At 37.8% G+C, this 22,220-nt stretch overlaps 1 protein-coding gene across 12 annotated transcripts in view; it reads right to left on the bottom strand.

Moving 5' to 3' along the window:
• The window catches only part of BTRC (beta-transducin repeat containing E3 ubiquitin protein ligase), a 199,680-nt gene that overhangs the window by 74,980 nt on the left and 102,480 nt on the right, over positions 1–22,220 (bottom strand). For all 12 annotated transcript variants that reach the window (XM_070752861.1, XM_070752858.1, XM_070752869.1 and 9 more), the window contains one exon: positions 14,091–14,177. In XM_070752861.1, coding sequence (XP_070608962.1) covers positions 14,091–14,177 — 87 coding nt within the window. The remainder of the gene's footprint in view (positions 1–14,090; positions 14,178–22,220) is intronic.

The following is a 22,220-nucleotide window of genomic DNA, read 5'->3' as shown; positions in this document are numbered from 1 at the left end:
AAAATAAAGCATTGTCTTCAAAGTATAATCATTATTCCAGCTCACAGCACTGTTTTAAAATAAACATAGTGGGGGGTTGCATTTGAAAGTGTGCCCATATGATAAATGGGTAACTGCTTTGTGAAACTGTTCATAGCATGTTTTAAAATTCCAAATATGTTCTCCCGAATTGGGAATTGCTGAATTAGGCTGTTAAACAGGGTTTAGCAGAAAGTTATAAAGGCAGAAAGTTTTCAAAAAAATAAACTAAATGAAAATAGCAGAGTCATATGTATCAAACACATCCTCTCTAGTAATCACGGTGGGGGGGGGAGTCTTTTGAAAAGAAAAATAATTTCTTTTTGAAAACTGAAATTGTAGTGAGCAAGATACACATTGCAAACAAAATTTGCAAAAAAATTCTCAAAGTTGGAGAAATACAAGCACACTATACTTTGTTTTAATGTACTTACTAACAAAAATAAAGAAATCACTTCCCTCAGAAATATTTTTCCCCAGAGATTTTTCACTGACCCACAAATGTGATATACAAATGCAACAACTATACTGTAAGCTATTTAGTTTGGTGGATAGAATGATAACTTTTTCAGTTTGTAGGTTTTTCAGTTTGGTGGGTGGAATATTCTTCCACCCACCAAACTGGATCAAATGACAGGGTTTTTTATTTTATTTTATTTTTTTTTAAAGTTGTTTTAAAAACTTAAAAAAAGAACAGTTCAGCTTTAATCCTTGAAACTGTAAATAATTCCCCTCATCATAAAGAACTCACATGATGAATAACGACCGTATAAACATATTATCTTTGGAATCCCAAATGCAACTTCAATATGTCATGGGTTAATATACTGTGTTTCACCATGTATTTGTAAAAGGACTAAGGCTTCATCCAAATAATTTTTTGTGAATAATAATCAAATATCTGTTTGATTATAGTTAAGAATCTTTCTCTCACAAACACCAAAATAATTAAAAAGTTAAAAGAAAATTATCCATAGAGAAGCAGCTGAAAAACCAGCTGTCTTTATGAGGTTGCTTTCTACTAGGCAACTTGTATTTTTTAAAAAAGCGTAATTTCACAAACCAAATTTAGCAATTATGCTTTGTCCAAGTAACTAGGTAACTAATATATTTCTGAAGGATACATTCCAGTTACATGCTTAATTTAGTATTTCCATAATTAGTACATTTAGTATGTTCTCAAATGATTCAGTTCAATGTCCACAATTAACAACTATTCCAGTTTTAAAAAAGCAGGCACTACTTTGTATGATTGAAATTCCAGATTAGAATAAGAATGTGATATAGTTAGTAGAAATAAAAACAAAAAGAATCATGCGTTTGAAAAAGTATGTTCCAGGAGGATATTTAAATGACCCATTATCAAAAATTAATGACAGAAATAATTTCAATTAGTATTATTATTATATTATAGTATAATATTATTACTTTGGAGAGAGGTGGCATACAAGTCTAATAAATTTCACTTTGTTGTTAGCCGCCCCGAGTCTGCGGAGAGGGGCGGCATACAAATCTAAATAATAAATAAATAAATAAATAATAATAATAATAATAATTATTATTATTATATCAATACAACACAGCAAACGAGATCACTATGCTGGATTTCGTATTTCATCACCAGTCAGGCGCTTCCCAAGCACCTAGGACTGCATGATGTAGCGGCAAATTATGTTTGCCGATCCCAGTAAAGCGGCCTTTTGCAATTGACAGATGGAGATTTTGTTAATTCCAATGATTTTCAAATGTCCACTGAGATCCTTTGGTACTGCGCCCAGCGTGCCAAGTACCACTGGGACCACTTTCACGGGCTTATGCCAGAGTCATTGCAGCTCGATTTGGCATAAGCCCGTGAAAGTGGTTCCAGTGGTACTTGGCACACTGGGCGCAGTACCAAAGGATCTCAGCGGACATTTGAAAATAATAATAATAATAATAATAATAATAATAATAATAATAATAATTATTATTATTATTATTATTATTACTATTATTATTATATCAATACAACACAGCAAACGAGATCACTATGCTGGATTTCGTATTTCATCACCAGTCGGGCGCTTCCCAAGAACCTAGGACTGCGTGATGTAGCGGCGAATTATGCTTGCCGATCCCAGTAAAGCGGCCTTTTGCAATTGACAGATGGAGATTTTGTCAATTCCGATGGTTTTCAAATGTCTGCTGAGATCCTTTGGCACTGCACCCAGCGTAAGTCAGTGAAAGTGGTCTCAGTGGTTATTATTATTATTATTATTATTATTATTATTATTATTATTATTATTATTAAATTGACTGAGTTTCTCTCCCTTTTAAATTGGAGTCCATTTTTTGTTTTTGTTTTACAGTATAACTCCCAAACGAGATTTTGAGACAGGAAGTTACGACATAAATACTGGTAGCATGGAATGAAAAAATGTACAGAAGGATGAACGTGCCAAATGCCAATACCAAATTCCACTTACACTTCTCAAGCTGTCCCACAGCATATTACTCTTTTGATTTAAACAGCAACAACAACAAGAACCCTTTCTTACTATAAACTATTGCAAAGCAAAAGGAGCACAAAAGCCAGGTTAAGCAAAAATAATTTTATCTCCAACTAAGAAATATATCAAAACTTTTAAAATCAAAGCATGTTGTCCTTGAACAAATTAAGGAGGTACTGTTAAGAAAAGCTTTGTTTACACAAATCTAGTGGAAGGAAGCATTATTCGCAGAGCTCTTTAAAAAAAGGTTGAAAACAAAGCTAGGCTGCTTCTGGCCGAGAATCTTGAGAGCAGAGTAATTTACAATGCATGTTTTCCCCTCTCCCTTTGCAGGAAGCAAGGCTGTCATTGCGCAGCTGTGCTTCAGGCGTCACCATTCCCTCTGTCTCCCATCTTGCTAATTAAAAGGTTGATCACAGAACAATGCTCTTCTCATTAATTTCAGTGTTCCGATTGGGCAAGATCCCCGATTGCTCCGCCTGATCTTTTCCATGCGGTTGAAGTTAATGTGACAGGAGTCCGAAGATAGATTACCTGCTGCCATATTGCCTTTCGCCTCCAATCAGGAGCTATCTGTGTAAACTGATTGTTCTAATTTGCTCTCATTATTTTTACAATATCAGGAGAAAATAACGCACACAGCTCACTGTCAAAGCCATGAAAATCAGTCATTAGTTAAACCAAGGTACTGAGTGGCTTTATTAAGACACTGCGGCTTATTGATGTGCGGTTTCACCAAGCTAAAATAGCGCCTTTCCCCAAACAGGAATAGAGTGTCTTTAGTTGAAAGAAAATATTTATTACGCTAATTCAAGGAGCAGTAGAAAAATTGCTGCTCTGACATAGTTAATTGGCATTGTGATATGTACAGCTGGCTAGGAACAATGAAAATGTTTCAGTTCAGTCTGCATCTAGATGTCAATCTGTACTAAACCTAAGGGCTGTAAGCCTTTTTGTTTAAAGATCCACTCAACTGTTCCTTTAAATTGAATAACCAACGGCAAAAAAAAACAAAGCAACCCCCCCCCCCCCCACAAAACTGATATACCTTGGTACCTAACGAAGCAGCATCTGAGCACCAGAGAAAACATAAGAAATATTAATAATTGTCTGATGTTTTCTCAAAGTGCTCCCAAGGTCCGGTATTTGGTCTGAATATCCAAAGGATTTCTGATTTAAGAAGGGAGAAACCTGGACCTTCTTTCAAAGTAGGTACCATGCTATCCAAGTCAAAAGGATCCTCAGAAGTTAGAGCAAAAAATATTTTTTCCCCCTCGTCCTGATATCATTTTCTCTTGTGCTCTGAAAATCCTTTTGAAACCAGGGTTTGGTTGATGTATTTCCATAGCCAGCAGATGCTCAAGCAAAGCAAAACATTTTACATGCCAAGCCCTTATTGTAACAGACCAAACAGGACATAGCAGACAAATAGTACACAAATAAGTAAATTCAATTAGCTATGCAGAAGCCTGGGAAGAACAGTAGGGATGCACAATATTGAGCTAAAAAGTGAAATCTAGTGAGAAAATGGAACATTAACAGTTCCATTGATGGATCTCTGCATAGTTAAGACAATTAAAGAAAAGAATTTGGGGATTCATGTCCTTTGTCCATCTTGGCTTGTTGGCTTACTTATGAAGAACTCTTATTATATTTTAGATGCCTTAAGAAGAATAGAGCAAACTGTCTTGTCAGCCATTACTCCCCTAATTTTAAAAGAAACAAAGTGCTCCATCTTTTTGCTGTTGCTTTTTAAATAATTTTAAAAGTGATTTGACTTATTTGCCATTCTGGACAAATAAAGGACTGTTAGGATTCTCTAAACCGCATGGCCCTTCTCTCTACATTAGAGAACCTTAGCCAGATTTTGCTCTTCAGAATTCTTGCATGGAAGATGGTGCACGGTGCCACAGTCAGAGAAACGTGCTGATGGCACAAATTACAAGCCCCCAGCCGAATGCTCCAGCCCCCACCATTCGGGCAGATTTATGTGGGCTCTTGCCGACGTTATTACAAGTCAGAGTTTATTGGGAAATTGTTACATTATGCGGAGTGTCTAACAAATTGCTTATGCTGCTATAATTGGATTACAACAGCCGCTTGCTCCCACCGGTAAGATTAGGCAAGTAGGACTCCTGCCGATCTCTGAGCGTTAGCAGTAATTTTATTTGCCTTGCCTCTCTCTTTCCTAACAACATGCCTCTCTCCCTGCCAGCTGTCTGCTGAAAAGGCACAGGCTTGTTCCTTGGCCCTAACAATGCAATTACAGCCCTGCAGATCGCACTGTTTGTGCATTAACTACAGAGCCAAAACGAGGCGAATTGATCGTTTGACTTTTGGAGTGGTCACGTGATCCCCTGCGTGTGTATGTGTGAGATCTGGCATGCATCAGCAGGCAATGCTGCAGTACATGCCTGATGGAGAACTGGCTCCCCATTATTACTCCTCCTGGGGACAAAGACACAAGAGCTTTTCCGGGCTGACCCAAATGAATGCAAATTAATTTTTTAGTGTAGCCAAAAATGGTTGAGCAAAAGCAGAAAAGTGTTTCAGTTATAAAATTCTTCTTTTTTTTTTGCCTTATTATTTAGGTCAGGTATTGTTGTGGTCTCTGGCTCTTCTCTAAAAAGGTTGCTCCTAGTTTTAATATGATATTTATTATAGCTAGAGGTATAACAAGCAGGAAGAGGGAGATTATGATCCCGCTATATAGAGCGCTGGTGAGACCACATTTGGAATATTGTGTTCAGTTCTGGAGACCTCACCTACAAAAAGATATTGACAAAATTGAATGGGTCCAAAGACGGGCTACAAGAATGGTGGAAGGTCTTAAACATAAAACGTATCAGGAAAGACTTAATGAACTCAATCTGTATAGTCTGGAGGACAGAAAGAAAAGGGGGGACATGATCGAAACATTTAAATATGTTAAAGGGTTAACTAAGGTCCAGGAGGGAAGTGTTTTTAATAGGAAAGTGAACGCAAGAACAATGGGACACAATCTGAAGTTAGTTGGGGGAAAGATCAAAAGCAACATGAGAAAATATTATTTTACTGAAAGAGTAGTAGATCCTTGGAACAAACTTCAAGCAGACGTGGTAGATAAATCCACAGTAACTAAATTTAAACATGTCTGGGATAAACATATATCCCTTCTAAGATAAAATACAGAAAATAGTATAAGGGCAGACTAGATGGACCATGAGGTCTTTTTCTGCCTTCAGACTTCTATGTTTCTATTATATCCAAGAAGATAATATTCATCACATTTCAATGAAGTGCACCATTATTCCTCCCATTTCACAGATAGAAAAAACTGAAAGAAACTTCTAACAACACATCTGCTACTATTTAGAGATTACATTGCTCAAGCGAAATTTAAATCCAGATTGTAGAATCAATGGTCTTAACACAAGAAGAACCTGCTACTACTAGAACATGCATAAGAATCAGAGTTTTCATTATGTTTATTTCTCAAACATATGTAAGAAACGTACACTCTTATACTTAACACAGAAGAAAATAAATTATACCAGATTATTTCACCAGCAAAGGATGTAGAATTCCCCAAGATTCCTAATCTCTTATATCTAATCATATAAACTGGAATATTGATCAAGCACGTTATTTCTATTCCACATTTGTTAAACATTATTGACTATAATATTTAAATATTATTGACAATACAGTAAGGGTCAGGCTCAGAATTTCAAATGGCTCTATTTATTTATTTATTTATTTATTTATTTATTCGATTTTTATGCCGCCCTTCTCCTTAGACTCAGGGCAACTTACAACATGTTAGCAATAGCACTTTTTAACAGAGCTAGGCTATTGCCCCCACAATCCGGGTCCTCATTTTACCCACCTCGGAAGGATGGAAGGCTGAGTCAACTTTGAGCCGGTGATGAGATTTGAACCGCTGACCTTCAGATCTACAGTCAGCTTCAGTGGCCTGCAGTACAGCACTCTACCTGCTGCGCCACCCCGGCTCTATCTAAGAAGTGACTTGCTAGAGGCACCATAATTTGTGGCAATAAAAAGATATGATTTAATTCATAATGAATCCAACATACAAAAAGCAGCTTCCAAAACAGAAATAAAGGCATATGGTCTGTGGTATGGGTATAACAGAGACTAAATATGCCTGTTAAAATGTAGTTTAACACTCAAAAAGAAACTCTGAACAGCTGAAATATCTTATAAATAGCTCAGACCCAGAGGAAGTGCAAACGTCTGCATTGTGAATTGTAGATCTTAATTACAGACAATGGCTGGTGCAGCAAGTACTAAGGAAAAAAAACACAGTGAAACAGTTGCACTGTTCATAGCTGGCAATAACTCTTCAGGAAAATATTTACTATCAATCAGTTATGAGAAAAGGGACTCCACGCTCATAAAACAGCACGTTGCTTCTCACACCAGCACTATTTTGATTCAGCATAATCTGAATTTAAACAGCTTGTTTCCTGTGGATATAATTTTGGAAATAAATAAAATATGTCGTCTATCAAAATCTGGAAAAATGTGACTTGGGTAAAGGGTACAAGAATGTTAACATTTTTTTGCTTCAACCCATTTTCAAATAATTTTGACAAATGCTGGGAAGAGTGACTAAGAAAGTGAAAAATATTGCTAATTAGCAGAGAATAATCTTGAGATGTTAACCTCACATCGAATATGTTCAATATATTAATTATGTCGTGATTGTAGATTAATTTCAGCAAATTTCATACTACTTTGGATTTATTTTCAGTTAATAAATGTGCATTTTCACTCTTAAAATATTTATTTATATTCCTTTCGAAGAGGAAAGATGTATAGCAGGTATCAGGAAAGACTTAATGAACTCAATCTGTATAGTCTGGAGGACAGAAGGAAAAGGGGGGACATGATCGAAACATTTAAATATGTTAAAGGGTTAAATAAGGTTCAGGAGGGAAGTGTTTTTAATAGGAAAGTGAACACAAGAACAAGGGGACACAATCTGAAGTTAGTTGGGGGAATGATCAAAGGCAACATGAGAAAATATTATTTTACTGAAAGAGTAGATGATCCTTGGAACAAACTTCCAGCAGACGTGGCAGATAAATCCACAGTAACTGAATTTAAACATGCCTGGGATAAACATATATCCATTGTAAGATAAAATACAGGAAATAGTATAAGGGCAGACTAGATGGACCATGAGGTCTTTTTCTGCCGTCAGTCTTCTATGTTTCTATGTTTCTATAAGAAACATAGATTTTTAATTCCTCTGTTCAAACCCAATTCTGGGCAGAACAGAAATGCACCATTTCGTAGAAGGCAGCATTAGCTATGTGTTCAACCATCATTACAAAGAAAACATTAATGTGGATAAAGTGCAAAGTCTACTAAACTCCGAGAGAGAGAAAAATGAGAAATAGTATTGAATATTAAAAGGTTACAATGCACAAATGGTCTTTCACTATAACTATATTGACATAACGCCTTTTAAGAAATTCCGAATAGGAATAGAGGTGTTCAACCAATCTCAAATGCAAAATAAGGGTCTTGATCAAAGATCACTACAGTACTGCATTTCACAAACTTTAAATTTTCAAATGCTATATAACCTATTCTAAATTATCTTATCACATCTTTCCACAGCTCACATTAGAGAACCATCTTTCAGCTGTGGCGAGGGGGGTGTTTGCCCAGGTTCGCCTGGTGCACCAGTTGCGGCCCTATCTGGATCGGGAGTCACTGCTCAGTCACTCATGCCCTCATCACCTCGAGGCTCGACTACTGTAACGCTCTCTACATGGGTCTACCTTTGAAAAGTGTTCGGAAACTTCAGATCGTGCAGAATGCAGCTGCGAGAGCAATCATGGGCTTCCCTAAATATGCCCATGTCACACCAACACTCCGCAGTCTGCAATGGTTGCTGATCAGCTTCCGGTCACAATTCAAAGTGTTGGTTATGACCTATAAAGCCCTTCACGGCACCGGGCCAGATTATCTCAGGGACCGCCTTCTGCTGCACGAATCCCAGCGACCAGTTAGGTCCCACAGAGTGGGCCTTCTCCGGGTCCTGTCAACTAAACAATGTCGCTTGGCGGGGCCCAGGGGAAGAGCCTTCTCTGTGGTGGCCCCAGCCCTCTGGAACCAACTCCCCCCAGAGATTAGAACAGCCCCCACCCTCCTTGCCTTTCGTAAGCTCCTCAAAACCCACCTCTGCCGTCAGGCATAGGGGAACTAAGATATTCTTTTCCCCCTAGGCTTCTACAATTTATGCATGGTATGTTTGTATGTATGATTGGTTTTATAACAAGGGTTTTGAGCTGTTTTAGTATTGGATTTTTACATTCTGTTTTTATCACTGTTGTTAACTGCCCCGAGTCCACGGAGAGGGGCGGCATACAAATCCAATAAATAAATAAATAAAATAAATCTTTTTATTTTGTAAGCCAATTAACTGCTCACTATAGTGTGTGTAGAGATTCTTATGTGCCGTTACATAGAGTGCATGTAGTTTACCAACACGTCAAAAAAAATCTAGATAGAACAATTATCTCCTGATTTCCTAACCCCTTTGAAACAACAACAAGGAGAATACCACTGAAACAAAGCATAACTTCCTAAATCAAAACAGGTGATTGAATAAACGGGAAGTAAGAGCTTCCATGATTTCAGCCCTAAAGAAATTCAAACCACTATGGAAGGAACTTTATTTCTGCCTCAGGATTCCTGCATTTCCGGGAACTTTCCAGGGAACTCTCCAGGAACTCTTTTTGAATCTCCCAAAGGTGTTTTTTTCAAGAGACAACTGGACTTTCAGAAAGTCCAGTTGCCTCTTGAAAAAAACACCTTTGGGGCAACCATGACTAATGACTGAGAATCTCAATAGGCATCCTTTTTTATTATTCCTCACCTCCAGATGGGAGGGAACAAGACATTAATAAGTGCTTTTAGCACCCTTATACTGCAAAATCTCCTCTATTGCCCCAAATAACATAAAATACCCATATAATACAGGGTGTGTTCCAAAAGTAATGCATGTTGTGCCCTGGAAGGCGTCTTCGGGGACCTCTCGCAAGGTCTTTGTCACGGCTGATTGAATCTCTTCTATGGATGAAAAACAGGTTCCTTTGAGGGCTGGGAACAAAAAGAAGTCTGCTGGAGCGACATCAGGTTTATGGGGGGGGGGCAGCGTTGGCACCTGGTGTTTGGCCAGGAACTCGCAGACTCGTAGCATGTTGTGGCAAGGCACGTTTTTCATCCATAGAAGAGATCCATGTGAGCAACAAGCCCACCTGAACCCAAGGGTCTAACTTCACAAAGAGGGACTCACAACCCGCAATCTCAGGAGCAGTGAGTCTGTGTACGCCAGCGGTCCCCAAACTACGGCCCAGGGGCCGGATGCGGCCCGCTGAGGCAATTTATCCGGCCCGCAGCAGCCCACGGGTTTTTATCAATAGATATAATAAGCTCCCGAATCTCCTGTCAACTCACCGCGGTCTGCTGCTGAGCGAGGAGGCGGTACAGAGGCAAAGGGCGGGGAGGATAGGAGGGAGATAGAGAGAGAGGGAGAGATACAAAGAGGGAGAGATACAAAGAGGGAGAGAGAAAGAGAATGAGTGAGAGAAAGAAAGAGAAAGAGACAGAGGGACAGAGAAAGAAAGAGAGAGAAAGAGGGAGATAGAGAGGAAGAGAGAAAGGGGGATAGATGGAAAGAGTGAGAGAGAGAGAGAAAAGAGAAAAATGAGAAAATGATGGAGAGAAAACGAGGGAGAGGAAAATGAAACAAATGAGAGAGAAGGAAGAAAAGAGAGAGGGAAGAAAGAAATGGAGAGGAAGGAGGGAGGGAGGGAAGGAGAAATGGAGGGAGTTTGTTGATTTAAGTTTAAATTTACTTGTTAATAAAGAAGTATAAATTACTTTATTACTTAATTATTTAATTACGTCTTTATTTTAAATATTGTATTTGTTCCCATTTTATTTTTTACTTTAAATAAGATTTGTGCAGTGTGCATAAGGATTTGTTCATAGGTTTTTTTTATAGTCCGGCCCTCCAACAGTCTGAGGGACAGTAAACTGACCCCCTGTGTAAAACGTTTGGGGACCCCTGGTGTAGGCTAATAGTCTCCTTGGCTATAATAGCCACTCCTCCCCTCCTTCCCTGGTGTCGTGGCTGATGCCGTACCTGAAACCCAGCTGGGCATATTTCAGAGAGAGGAACTCCTCCATCTGGGCCCAGCCAGGTTTCAGTCACACATAAACTCTATACTGGGAAAGCAATATTGCTGAAGCACATCCAAATGTCCAGGAAGATCCCTCCCTTCAAATCCTCCATCCAATTCAGTTGCTGAACTTTCACAGCCTTCTTAAAACTGACACACAAAGCTAGAGATGATAGGTTTCCCAATTTCGAGGTTTTTTTAAAAAAAGTTAGTTACAGAACCATAACTACTTCTATATCTATCAAAGCTGGATCTTCCATAAGATTAATCTTCTCATAGCAGCATCAGGAACAGGAGGAGGAGGTCTCCCTGACATGAGTGACATCAAGCTGGCCATGCTTCCCACACCACACCCTCACCCCCAAGGTCAAATACAACACTAATGCGGACCTCAATAAAATTGAATTTGAAACCCTGGTCTAGTTCTTTTGGCAGTCAGCAAAATACCGTAAGCTTTAAATCTCTAGCAGCAAGACAAAAGGGTGTAATCTGCAGCAGACCTGTTGGACTTTTACTGACAGAAGAAATCTTCTGTTAATATAGAATGAATAATTTTTTATTCTTGTAGAAACAACTCTATCAACTCCAGCCTGTCTCAGCAATTGGCTGGTAATGGGGCTGTGGCTTCACTGTTAGAACATATGAATAGTAAGTGGAGTGTTTTTACAATGTGGTAACCTAGTTGCACGGATGAGTCCATAGAAGGACAAGATAATGTTCATGGAAATAAGACAGAATAGCTTCTTCTGAACAAAGTGAGGATATAAAAGCATCATTATTTATTATTAGATTATGTTTCCATTTGAACAGGATAATACAAAGAACCTGTCTATGTGTATATTTATATTTTGTAAATTGTGCAGATTTGTGTATTTAGTATTCAAGGATATATGGTAAACAGAACTGGTTTAAAAACAAAAAACATTTTGAGACATATCTAGCAAAACCAATAAATTCATACACACAAAACATGCAGTCAACTATAAAAATCTTAGTGATACAGTGCTAGAAAAGAATATACTGTATCTTTAATTTGACACCAGGGCTTGCTGGTTATTTTTTGTTATCATTGGCTTTTTTTCTTATGGATGGTCCCAAAGATTCTAGGCAGAATAAACAGAGGTATAATTTCTATATGCACATAGGTGCTACAAAAAATATTATCATATTTGCCTCATGTCTCTCTACCAGCTGCTTGTAAGTTCTGGTCAAACCAATGAGCTCTGAACAGAAAAGCCTGCGGCTGAACGAATTGCATATTGTCCACCTTTCTTATTCTCCCAGGGTGAAACTCAAACCAAATTTTTAGAGGGAATTTTCAAGCAGAATGTAATACTATGGTAATTGCAAGAAGGAATCCCCATTTGTAGAAGATGGAATCATTTCTCTAATGCTCAGATAGAGCCTGATCATGTAATTACCAACTGTAGATAAGTGAAACTATAGATAATGAGGCTCCTGGTAACAAGGACTACCTTTTCCAGTTAGGTTTAAGAGATCTTGGCTAGGAAGTTTATACAGATTTAACATGCTCATGTGGAAGATATACATTACAAAAATAAATTCTACTTACCTGTTTTTTGCATTATAAGACATACCCTATTTTTCAGAGTATAAGACGCACCGGAGTATGAGATGCATCTTAGCTTGGGGGGGGGGAAGAATAGGGGAGGGGGGGGGAATTTGCTTATCAGATATTCATCTGGCTAGCATCCTTAGTCTGGTCAGCTTCAGCACATTATTTTATCCCCTGTTAGGGCTTAAAAGAACCTTATTCGGAGCTAGTAGCAATGAAAGAGCTTGCAAGGCAGGAAGAGCTGGGAACATCGTTAGCACCTGGTTAAGACTGGAAAGAAACATTTGGAGCAAATAGAGAAATGGAAAAACCCTGCTAAGACTTAGGACTTGAAAAATATTCTTTGCAGAGAGTAAAAGTGAAAGAGCCGGCAAGGTAAGAGCTGGGAAGATCATTAACACCTACATTCAGAGTATAAGACGCACCCAAATTTTCAGCCACTTTTAGGGAGGAAAAAGGGGCCTCTTATACTCTGAAAAATACGGTGCTTATAGAGTGAATACTGCCAAACTCCTGCCCATCTGCCAGCCCCCACCTTTCGGTCGTTTTCAGCCTCCGTGCACCCCATTTTTGGACTGTTCCAGGCATGGGGATTGCTGCCGCTGTGTATCACAGCCACCACCAATTGCAGTAGTGATCAGCGATGGAAATCCCCACAGCCTAGAATAGGCAGATAATGTGATACACGGAGGCCAAAACGGGGGACACGGAGGCTGAAAATGGGGCACACAGAGGCTGTGATGTGTGGCGGTGATCCCCACCCTCTGGAACAGCTGATCAGCAGTATCCTGGGAGGCCAGTCCAACCATCAATCAGCTGCTCATGCTAAATTAGGCTGTGTTGAAGCTGACCAAGCTGTTGGCTGTTGGCTACAAGGAGGCAAATTGCTAGGAGGCAGAGGCAAAAAATTTTCCCCCTCCCCAAAAGCTAGGTGCATCTTATGGTGTGGAGCATCTTATAGTGCAAAAATACGGTCATAAGATGCTTATTTTTCTATCAAAAATTATTATGTGGTTAGAAAAGGTAGGGAGCATCCATAAATGCTAACCTACAGTTGTATGCACTGAATCATGTAGGGCTACGCTGAATTTTCTTCTAATGAAAACATGAAAACATGAAGTTTAAGTAAAGGGAAATTGCACCTACATTCCAGTCATTCACAATTCCTCAGACCTAGTTCTTAGTTTACAACAGTCATATTTGGTTACAGGTAAAGCTAAGATAAGACACTAAGAATGATTCTTCTGAAGTGGAAATATAAAAAGACACATTACCCATTTACCATTATATAGCAATTTTAAGTTCTTCTGACTTCCCCTCTATCTTTTTAACAAGAGTCTTCAAAGGGGTGGGAATACAAGTAAATCTGAGTTTTTATGGCCAGCAGAGGGGGTATGAGGTATCATATACTCACTATTTCGACTTCTATATAAACTTTACTTTAGAAAATAGAGGATGATAGAGGCATTTAGATTACTTGGGCTACCCGTTTAAATCAAACATGGGTACTTTCTTTATAAGAAGGTAGGAGAAAAATAAATCAGAGGGGTGGCATACAAATCTAAATAATAATAATAATAATAATAATAATAATAATAATAATAATAATAATAATAATAAATCAACATAAAAATATGACCCATGCTAAAACATATCAAGTAGAGCATCTAGGATATATTTTGTTAAACTAGACTACAAAGTATTTTAAATACATTTTGGCTTTTAATCTCTTTATTTCTCAGCTTTCTGAAAAGCCAAAGGTTTATAGGTAGGATGCCAAATGCACAGAAAAGTCTTACTTACTTTGGCCACACAGCTTTCAGTCTTCATTGTAGTACCTAAGCAGAGTGTATCTTGATTTAAGGAAAGTCTGGTACAGCTGTTATAGGCCTGTGAAGGTAGGAAAAAAGTGATAAAAATAGAGATACAACATAGTAAGCATATATTTATTTCAAAAAAAAAATCTGTATTCCTAAAATTCAATACAGTATCATATAATACTATTTGCAAATTTGTTTTTGAGTTAAAATCTTGGAAGAAAAGCACAGAATACCTCAGAAATACTGTCATTTAGTGATTAAAGAATTTAACTGGAACGATGTTTAAGGTGTTAAACAAAGTCCATATCAATCCTCAAGTATGAAAGATCAGTGACGAAACTGGGCCATGTTTTTTCAGCTACTGGGAAAAAATTGGAGGAATTACTCCTTAGAAACATAGAAACATAGAAGTCTGACGGCAGAAAAAGACCCCATGGTCCATCTAGTCTGCCCTTATACTATTTTCTGTATTTTATCTTAGGATGGATATATGTTTATCCCAGGCATGTTTAAATTCAGTTACTGTGGATTTATCTACCACGTCTGCTGGAAGTTTGTTCCAAGGATCTACTACTCTTTCAGAGGATCTACTACTCCTTTGTATATCATCTTGACTGCCCGAAAAATGTCAGGATACAAGACAAATAAATAAATGCTAATAATAAATGATAATTTTGATATCACCAAAATCCTGCATTTACTTGAGACAATAATAAATTGAAAATACATATGTAAAGGTATGTAAAGAAATATTTACATATAGTATGCTTCTCTCCCTTTCCCCCACTCCCATATACCCTTGCTATTAAGAGTCCAATAACCTTTTGAAGATCTGGGGATTCCTAACAGACAGAATCTACTGCAAAGGCATTGCTATTTTATCTTAACAGTAATTGCAATAGCAATTATATACTGCTCCATAGTGTTTTATAGCACTGTCTGAGTGGCTTACAATGTCAGCACAGTATATTGCCCCCAATAATCTGGGTCCTTTTACCAATCTTGGAAAGGTGGAAGACTGAGTTAACTGAGCAGGTCAGGATTGAATTCCAGGCTGTAGGCAGAATTAACCTGCAATACTGCATTCTAATCACAGCAGAACTGTGGCTCTTCTCTTAAGCATATCTGATGCCAAAATAAACTTCAGTTTATCCCAAACAGTCCACAATTACCAATGGTAATTGAAATTTGAGAACTCTGCAACTAAGCAACATAGTTGTAGAGTGAGATGTCATAATATTCCACAGCCACATGATTGCTGTTTGTGATTTTCTGTTAATTTTCCATTGACTTTATCAGAAGTCGGCAGACAATTTTTGCAAATAGTGAAAACATTACTGCAAGATGCTGCAATGCCATAATCATGAGACAGTTTGCCAAGCACTATGGTCGTGAGCTGCAATGGCTATAATTGCAACTGGCACTAAATCCCCCTTGTTTAGCAGAGTCGTAACTTTGAATGAACAAAACTCATGGGGCTACCTTTGAAGAGTGTTCGGAAATTTCAAATCATCCAGAATGCAGACGTATGAGGGGTTATGGGCCTTCCAAGGCATACCCATATTTCTCCAGCACTCCACAGGCTGCATTAGCTGCCGATTGGTTTCCGGATGCAATTCAAAGTGTTGGTTATGACCTATAAAGCCCTACATGGCATTGGACCAGATTACCTCTAGGACTGCCTTCTGGTACATGAGTCCCAGTGCCTGGTTAGGTCCTACAGAGTTGGCCTTCTCCAGGTCCCATCAACTAGACAATGTCATTTGGCGGGACCTAGGGGAAGAGCCTTCTCTGTGAGGGCCCCAGCCCTCTGGAATCAGCTTTCTCCAGAGATTCGCACTGCCCCACCCTCCTCATCTTCCATAAAAGTTTAAAGACCTATCTGTGCCGCCAGGCTTGGGGCCATTAGACCCTAGCCCCCTGGCCGATGAGTGTAGCATGTCTCGCTGTGTGAATGGAAATGAATGGTTTTAAATGTTGTTAGAGTTTTTAAAGTTTTTTAGCTATATTAATTGGATTTTTTAGATATGTATATTGTATAAATATTGTTTTGTTATGTTGTGAACCGCTCTGAGTCTTCGGAGAGGGGCGGTATACAAATCCAATAAATAAATAATAAATAAATAAAGACCACCTGTATTATTGTCATATATTGAACAAGGAAACTACACTGCATATGATACAGGACTGGTATTCTAATGACTGACATCTAAGGGTCTGAACACAAAACACAAAATGTGTTCATACAAACTACATGGTCATGAATAGGAAAAAGAATGTGCGCTGTACATGTTCAGTAGCTTCAATTCTTTGTAAAAACAAAGGGGGAATACAAATACATAATATAAATTGAATAGTTTATTGATGAAGCAAAAGGTATCAAATATTAAAATAAGGTTCTTAAGTCTGCTCTTATCTTAACATATGCTATCTTAACATAATTTTAAAAGATACTTAAAAAAATCTTTTTGGAATGAAGTTGCAATTGTTTGAACAACTGTTTTATCAGAATGGATGACAGTGATAAATTTTAAAGCCCCAAATTATCCAGCTTTTCCCCAAATTTTCTTTAAGGAGGGGTTTCAAGAAAGACCCAGAATTATTTTTTGTTTGTTTGAGTCACAAATACTTTCCATTAACCCAGGGGTGGGTTTTAATTTACCTCACTGCTGGTTCGGTTATTTTTTTCTTTTTTTAAAAAGCCAATAATAAGATAGCGATGCATGCGCAGTGTTGAAAACTTGGCTTCTGCACATGTGCAGAAGAATTTTTTAATTTGTTTTTTTAAAAACAAAAATATGGCAGACCCATAGACCAGCACTGACCAAACCGGATCTGTGATGTCATTGTCACAACATTCTGACATCACTAGTGGGTCACTACCAGCTCAGGCGAACCGGTCCAAACTCACCTCTGCATTAACCAAAACACATGTATCTTCAATGTTCACTGAAAACAACGATAGAAGAAGACATTCTACATCTTCATTTAGATGCTTTTTTACAACTCTTTCCCTATTATTTACTCACTTTGAACATGTTTTCAATTAAAAATATTAAGTCTGTTACAGAAAAATAAAGTCAATAATCATGTCAAAATAGAGGAAAAAACCTTTCATTCAAAACAGCAAAACCCAGCCTCTACAAAGAGAATCTATCTACTGAACATCCAAAAGTAAGAAACTAAGTATGCAGTCCATAGAAAGTCATTCATTGTTGCTACACAAACTATTTCTGCTTCTCTTTATTAATGATCTTTGAGAGGCTTGATCAACTGCTTTCTTGATTCTAGACGATTTACCTTAAGGGTAAAGCTTGAGCAATCTAAAATTCTTTCTGCCATGCAGACAATGTTACATTTTCTGACACTGCTTTGGATTTGTTGACATGCAGAATGGAGTGTTAATGAGAAACAACAATTTGTATTTCAAACAAGAAAATAAATAGTCTATCCTTGCATTAGACCAATGTTTTCTATGTGCCAATTAATAGTAAAAAATAGTTTCTTTGATGGTGGGTATAAACAACAAATATACAATTTTGGATTGGTATTTGAGAGTCAATATGGACTGTCATTTAAGATATTTTTACCTGCTATATTGTAAAGAGCCAGTTTGGTGTAGTGGTTAACACATCAGGTTGGGCATTAGAGTGTGAGTTCTAGTCTTGACTTAGACATGAAGCCAGCTGGGCAACCTTGGGCTAGTAAGTCTGTCTAAGCCCTAGGAAGGAGGCAGTGGCAAACCAACCCAAATAACCATGCTAAGAAAATGGCAGAGATTTGTCCAAACAATTGCCAAGAATCAACACTGACTTAAAAAGCATGATGCAAACACACATTGTAAAGTAATATTTGAATATGGGGGTGTTATTTGATTTTCAATTTTTGGTGTCACTATTTTAGATCAGTGTTTTTCAACCAGTGTGCCGCGAGACATGATCAGGTGTGCCGCGAAGAAGGAAGCTCAGGTTCCGGTCTCGCAACTTTTTGCTGAGAGAGAGAGAGAGCAAGAGAGAGAGAAAGAAAGCAAGAGAGAGAGAAAGAGAGAGAGAAAGAGAGTGAGGAGAGAGAGAAAGCAAGAGAGAGAAAGAAAAGAAAGAGAAAGAAAGAGTGAGGGAAAGAAAGCAAGAGAGAGAGAGAGAGGGAGAAAGCAAGCAAGAGAGAGAGAGAGAAATGAGCAAAAAGAGGAGGAAAAAAAGAGAAATGAGAAAATGATTGAGACAGAGAATGAGAGGAAAGAGAGAGAAACAAAAGAGAGAGAGAAGTGGCTCTTGATTTAAAGCATATGATAAAAAGCACCCAAAGAATAAGAGAGAGAAAACCCCCAGCCCTCACCTGTTTTTGGAAATGGTTCAAGAGTGTGTATACACACACACACACACACACACACAAGGGTGGGGAGGAGACAGGGATGGAAAAAGAGAGGAGAGTGTCTTAGGGTGTCATTTTGGTTGGTGGTGTGCCCCAGGATTTTGTAAATGTAAAAAATGTGCCGCGGCTCAAAAAAGGTTGAAAATCACTGTTTTAGATAACTTCCTCCCTGTCTTTAATATTCCGTTTTAGAGAATTTTTAGAAAAAATGACAAAACTCCAATTACAAGGGAACCTAGATTATTAAGATTCTTTCCAGCATGGATTCAGATCTGGATATACTGTAGGAAACTACACTATATATACTATACCGTAGAAATGGTGGTAGACTTTAAGAGAAACCCTTCCACCCTTCCACCTCTCACAATAGTAGACAACACAGTATCAACAGTAGAGACCTTCAAATTTCTAGGTTCTATCATATCTCAAGACCTAAAATGGTCACCTAACATCAAAAACATCATCAAAAAAGCACAACAAAGAATGTTCTTTCTGCGCCAGCTCAGGAAGCTCAAACTGCCCAAGGAGCTGCTGATACAGTTCTACAGAGGAATCATTGAATCTGTCATCTGCACCTCTATAACTGTCTGGTTTGGTGCTGCAACCCAACAGGACCGACACAGACTTCAGAGGACAATCAGAACTGCAGAAAAAACAATTGCTGCCAACCTGCCTTCCATTGAGGACCTGTATACTGCACGAGTCAAAAAGAGGGCGGGGAAAATATTTACTGACCCCTCACATCCTGGACACAAATTGTTTCAACTCCTATCCTCAAAACGTCGCTACAGAGCACTGCACACCAAGACAACTAGACACAAGAACAGTTTTTTTCCCGAACGCCATCACTCTACTAAACAAATAATTCCCTCAACACTGTCAGACTTTCTACTAAATCTGCACTTCTATTCTACTAGTTTTTCTCATCATTCCTTTCACCCATTTCCTCCCATGTTGACTGTATGACTGTAACTTGTTGCTTATATCCTAAGATTTTTATTAATATTACTTCTTCATTGCTTATTTGACCCCTATGACAATCTTTAAGTGTTGTACCATATGATTCTTGACAAATGTATATTTTATTTTATGTATGATGAGAACATATGCACCAAGACAAGCTCCTTGTGGGTCCAATCACACTTGGCCAATAAAATTCTATTCTATTCTATTCTATAATATACTTAGATAATACTTTGACTCTTCAGGTTCAGAAACTGAATTGTCCATATACCTCCTCCCCAAACACTAAGAGAAACCCGTTTCTGGGTCATAAGAAACAGTGCTTGAAATACCTGCCTGATTCTGTGCCAGAGGTAGATAGCCTTGGAGTACTTTAATACAGTTTTATATTGCATATAAAGATTGCAAGCATAAACCAGTTTGTTGAAAACTACTCTTTTGGTGAAAGCTTGCTATAATTCTGAACAAGTTTTCAATTTCACACTGCTGCTAGGGTAAAACATTTTAAAGAGTTTAATTTTTACAGTGGCTCCAATGACACAGGATTATCTAACAAAGTAATGGCTAATCAATAAGGGTTTAGTTGTCAGGTGAAACATATAACACACTAAAAGGGATTGATTGTTAGACTCTTTCTTATTTACTAGGAGGTATATATTTAAAATGACACAAACTTGTTACCAAGCTACATTCCTTTAACCTTGCAAAGACTGTTTGAGATGAGTGTTAAGCAGCCTATAGCAAAACACACACTAATGGAAAAGAATATCAAGAAAACACACTGCTGCTTCAAATCATGTCAAGAGCAAGAGGAATACAATGTGGGTGGACTAGGAGATACAAAGCTTCATCTGTTTCCAAACTGCCATCTCTGCTGGTACACACTAAAAAGAGAGAGAATAAACTCTACAATAATTGTCAAAATTACCCATCTTGGAAGACAGATATGAATCACAATTTATGGGTGGTGGGCTTAAATAATTGCATCAATTCAGAATATTTTCATATGGATTTAAACAGTAAACAAAAAAAGATGAATTAAAATACAGAAAATATTATGAAGTTTTACCATAGTCTGAGTTTCTACAGATGTTGTAAAAATGATCAACATTTTCTGTGCAGCCATATTTTTTTTACACCAAAAGAATCTCATTTTTCAATTATAAAGAATTACATTGTTTTCATTTTATCACTTTTTGATGGACAAGCATTTTCAAGTTCTCTTAAGTTACTTGTATACAGTGGTTCCTCTACCTAAGAACGCCTCTACTTACGAACTTTTCTAGATAAGAACCGGGTGTTCAATTTTTTTTGCCTCTTCTCAAAAACCATTTTTCACTTACAAACCCGATCCTCCGAAACTGTAACCAGAAAAGGCAGTGAGAAGCCTCCATGGGGCCTCTCTAGGAATCTCCTGGGAGGAAACGGGGCCAGAAAAGGCAGGGAGAAGCTTCCGTGGGGCCTCTCTAGGAATCTCCTGGGAGGAAACGGGGCCAGAAAAGGCAGGGAGAAGCCTCTGTGGGGCCTCTCTAGGAATCTCCTGGGAGGAAACAGGGCTTCCACCCTCCCTGTGGTTTCTCCAATCGCACACATTATTTGCTTTTACATTGATTGCTATGGGAAAAATGGCTTCTCCTTACAAACCTTTCTACGTAAGAACCTGGTCACAGAACAAATTAAGTTCGTAAGTAGAGGTACCACTGTATACAGTGTATTGATATCAATGTGACAAACAGGATGTTCAGAGAACCAGAAGTGACTACAAAGTTCTTAATGAATATGTAAAGATGACATCACTATGTATCAGTCTGTCACATCTATTGTATATAATTATACATTATTACAAGCTAAGTGATGTGTAAAACTGTCCTTAAGGTTAATTGTCAGAGAAAATAGTCTTTGAATCTCTCAGAAATTTCAAGCTTCCCATTTAAACCAATTGAAACCTTTTGCAATTGTATAGTCTAAAGAAAATGTAATTTCCCAAGCAATTCATCCAAAAGATCATCATCTGCTAGTAAAACCACATTTTTGTCAGGTGTGGCAACCTAAAGTTCAGTGAGAATGCTTTCTCTACTAATTAATAAGTACATGATTTATCAGAGAAATATTGTCATTAAAAATTCTAAAATACAACAGCTCACCTTGTCCAGCTATTTCTGGAGACATGGTTGTTAAAGAAATATTTTGGAAGAGAATTGCCAGATGATTTTAAAACAAATATTAGATTCTGAAGAACTCAAGCAGATTTGAGAAGTTATAGGTAAATCAGTTCTACAGATTCACAAGTACTATTTCCATTTCAGGTATAAAGGCTTGGGAAGCTTCCATTAATTGTGTTTAATACTTTTTGCAGAGAGTGATACACCCAAAAGTATTAAATAATGCTTGTAAATTTGAAAACATTTATAAACCATGCAATTAAAAATGAATTTTAAGTTGAGCTGCACAATACTATTATATTTCAACATGCAATTAATATTTCCAAATCTATGGTTAAATCTATTTCCATAGTCCAGAATATCTATAATTCAAATTTCTTAGACTATGTATCTCAACCGGAATGCCGGTGCTGAATAAATTAATCATAAAAGAGGCAAAAGAAATTTGCAATGTAAAATACTATATAGCTGAATCCAGGTAGGCACCTACCTCAAACTGCCCCAGGTCCTGAGAGAAAAGCCAGGTATTCAATACTTGTTTAAAGGATAGCAGTGCTGGGGCTGTTCTAACCTCCAGGAATATGCTGTTCCAGAGGGAGCAGTGTAATAGAAAAGTC

The sequence above is a fragment of the Erythrolamprus reginae genome, chromosome 5, assembly GCF_031021105.1.
Source record: "Erythrolamprus reginae isolate rEryReg1 chromosome 5, rEryReg1.hap1, whole genome shotgun sequence".
In the NCBI taxonomy this organism is placed as follows: domain Eukaryota; kingdom Metazoa; phylum Chordata; class Lepidosauria; order Squamata; family Dipsadidae; genus Erythrolamprus; species Erythrolamprus reginae.
This window is presented reverse-complemented; position numbering and strand designations above follow the sequence as displayed.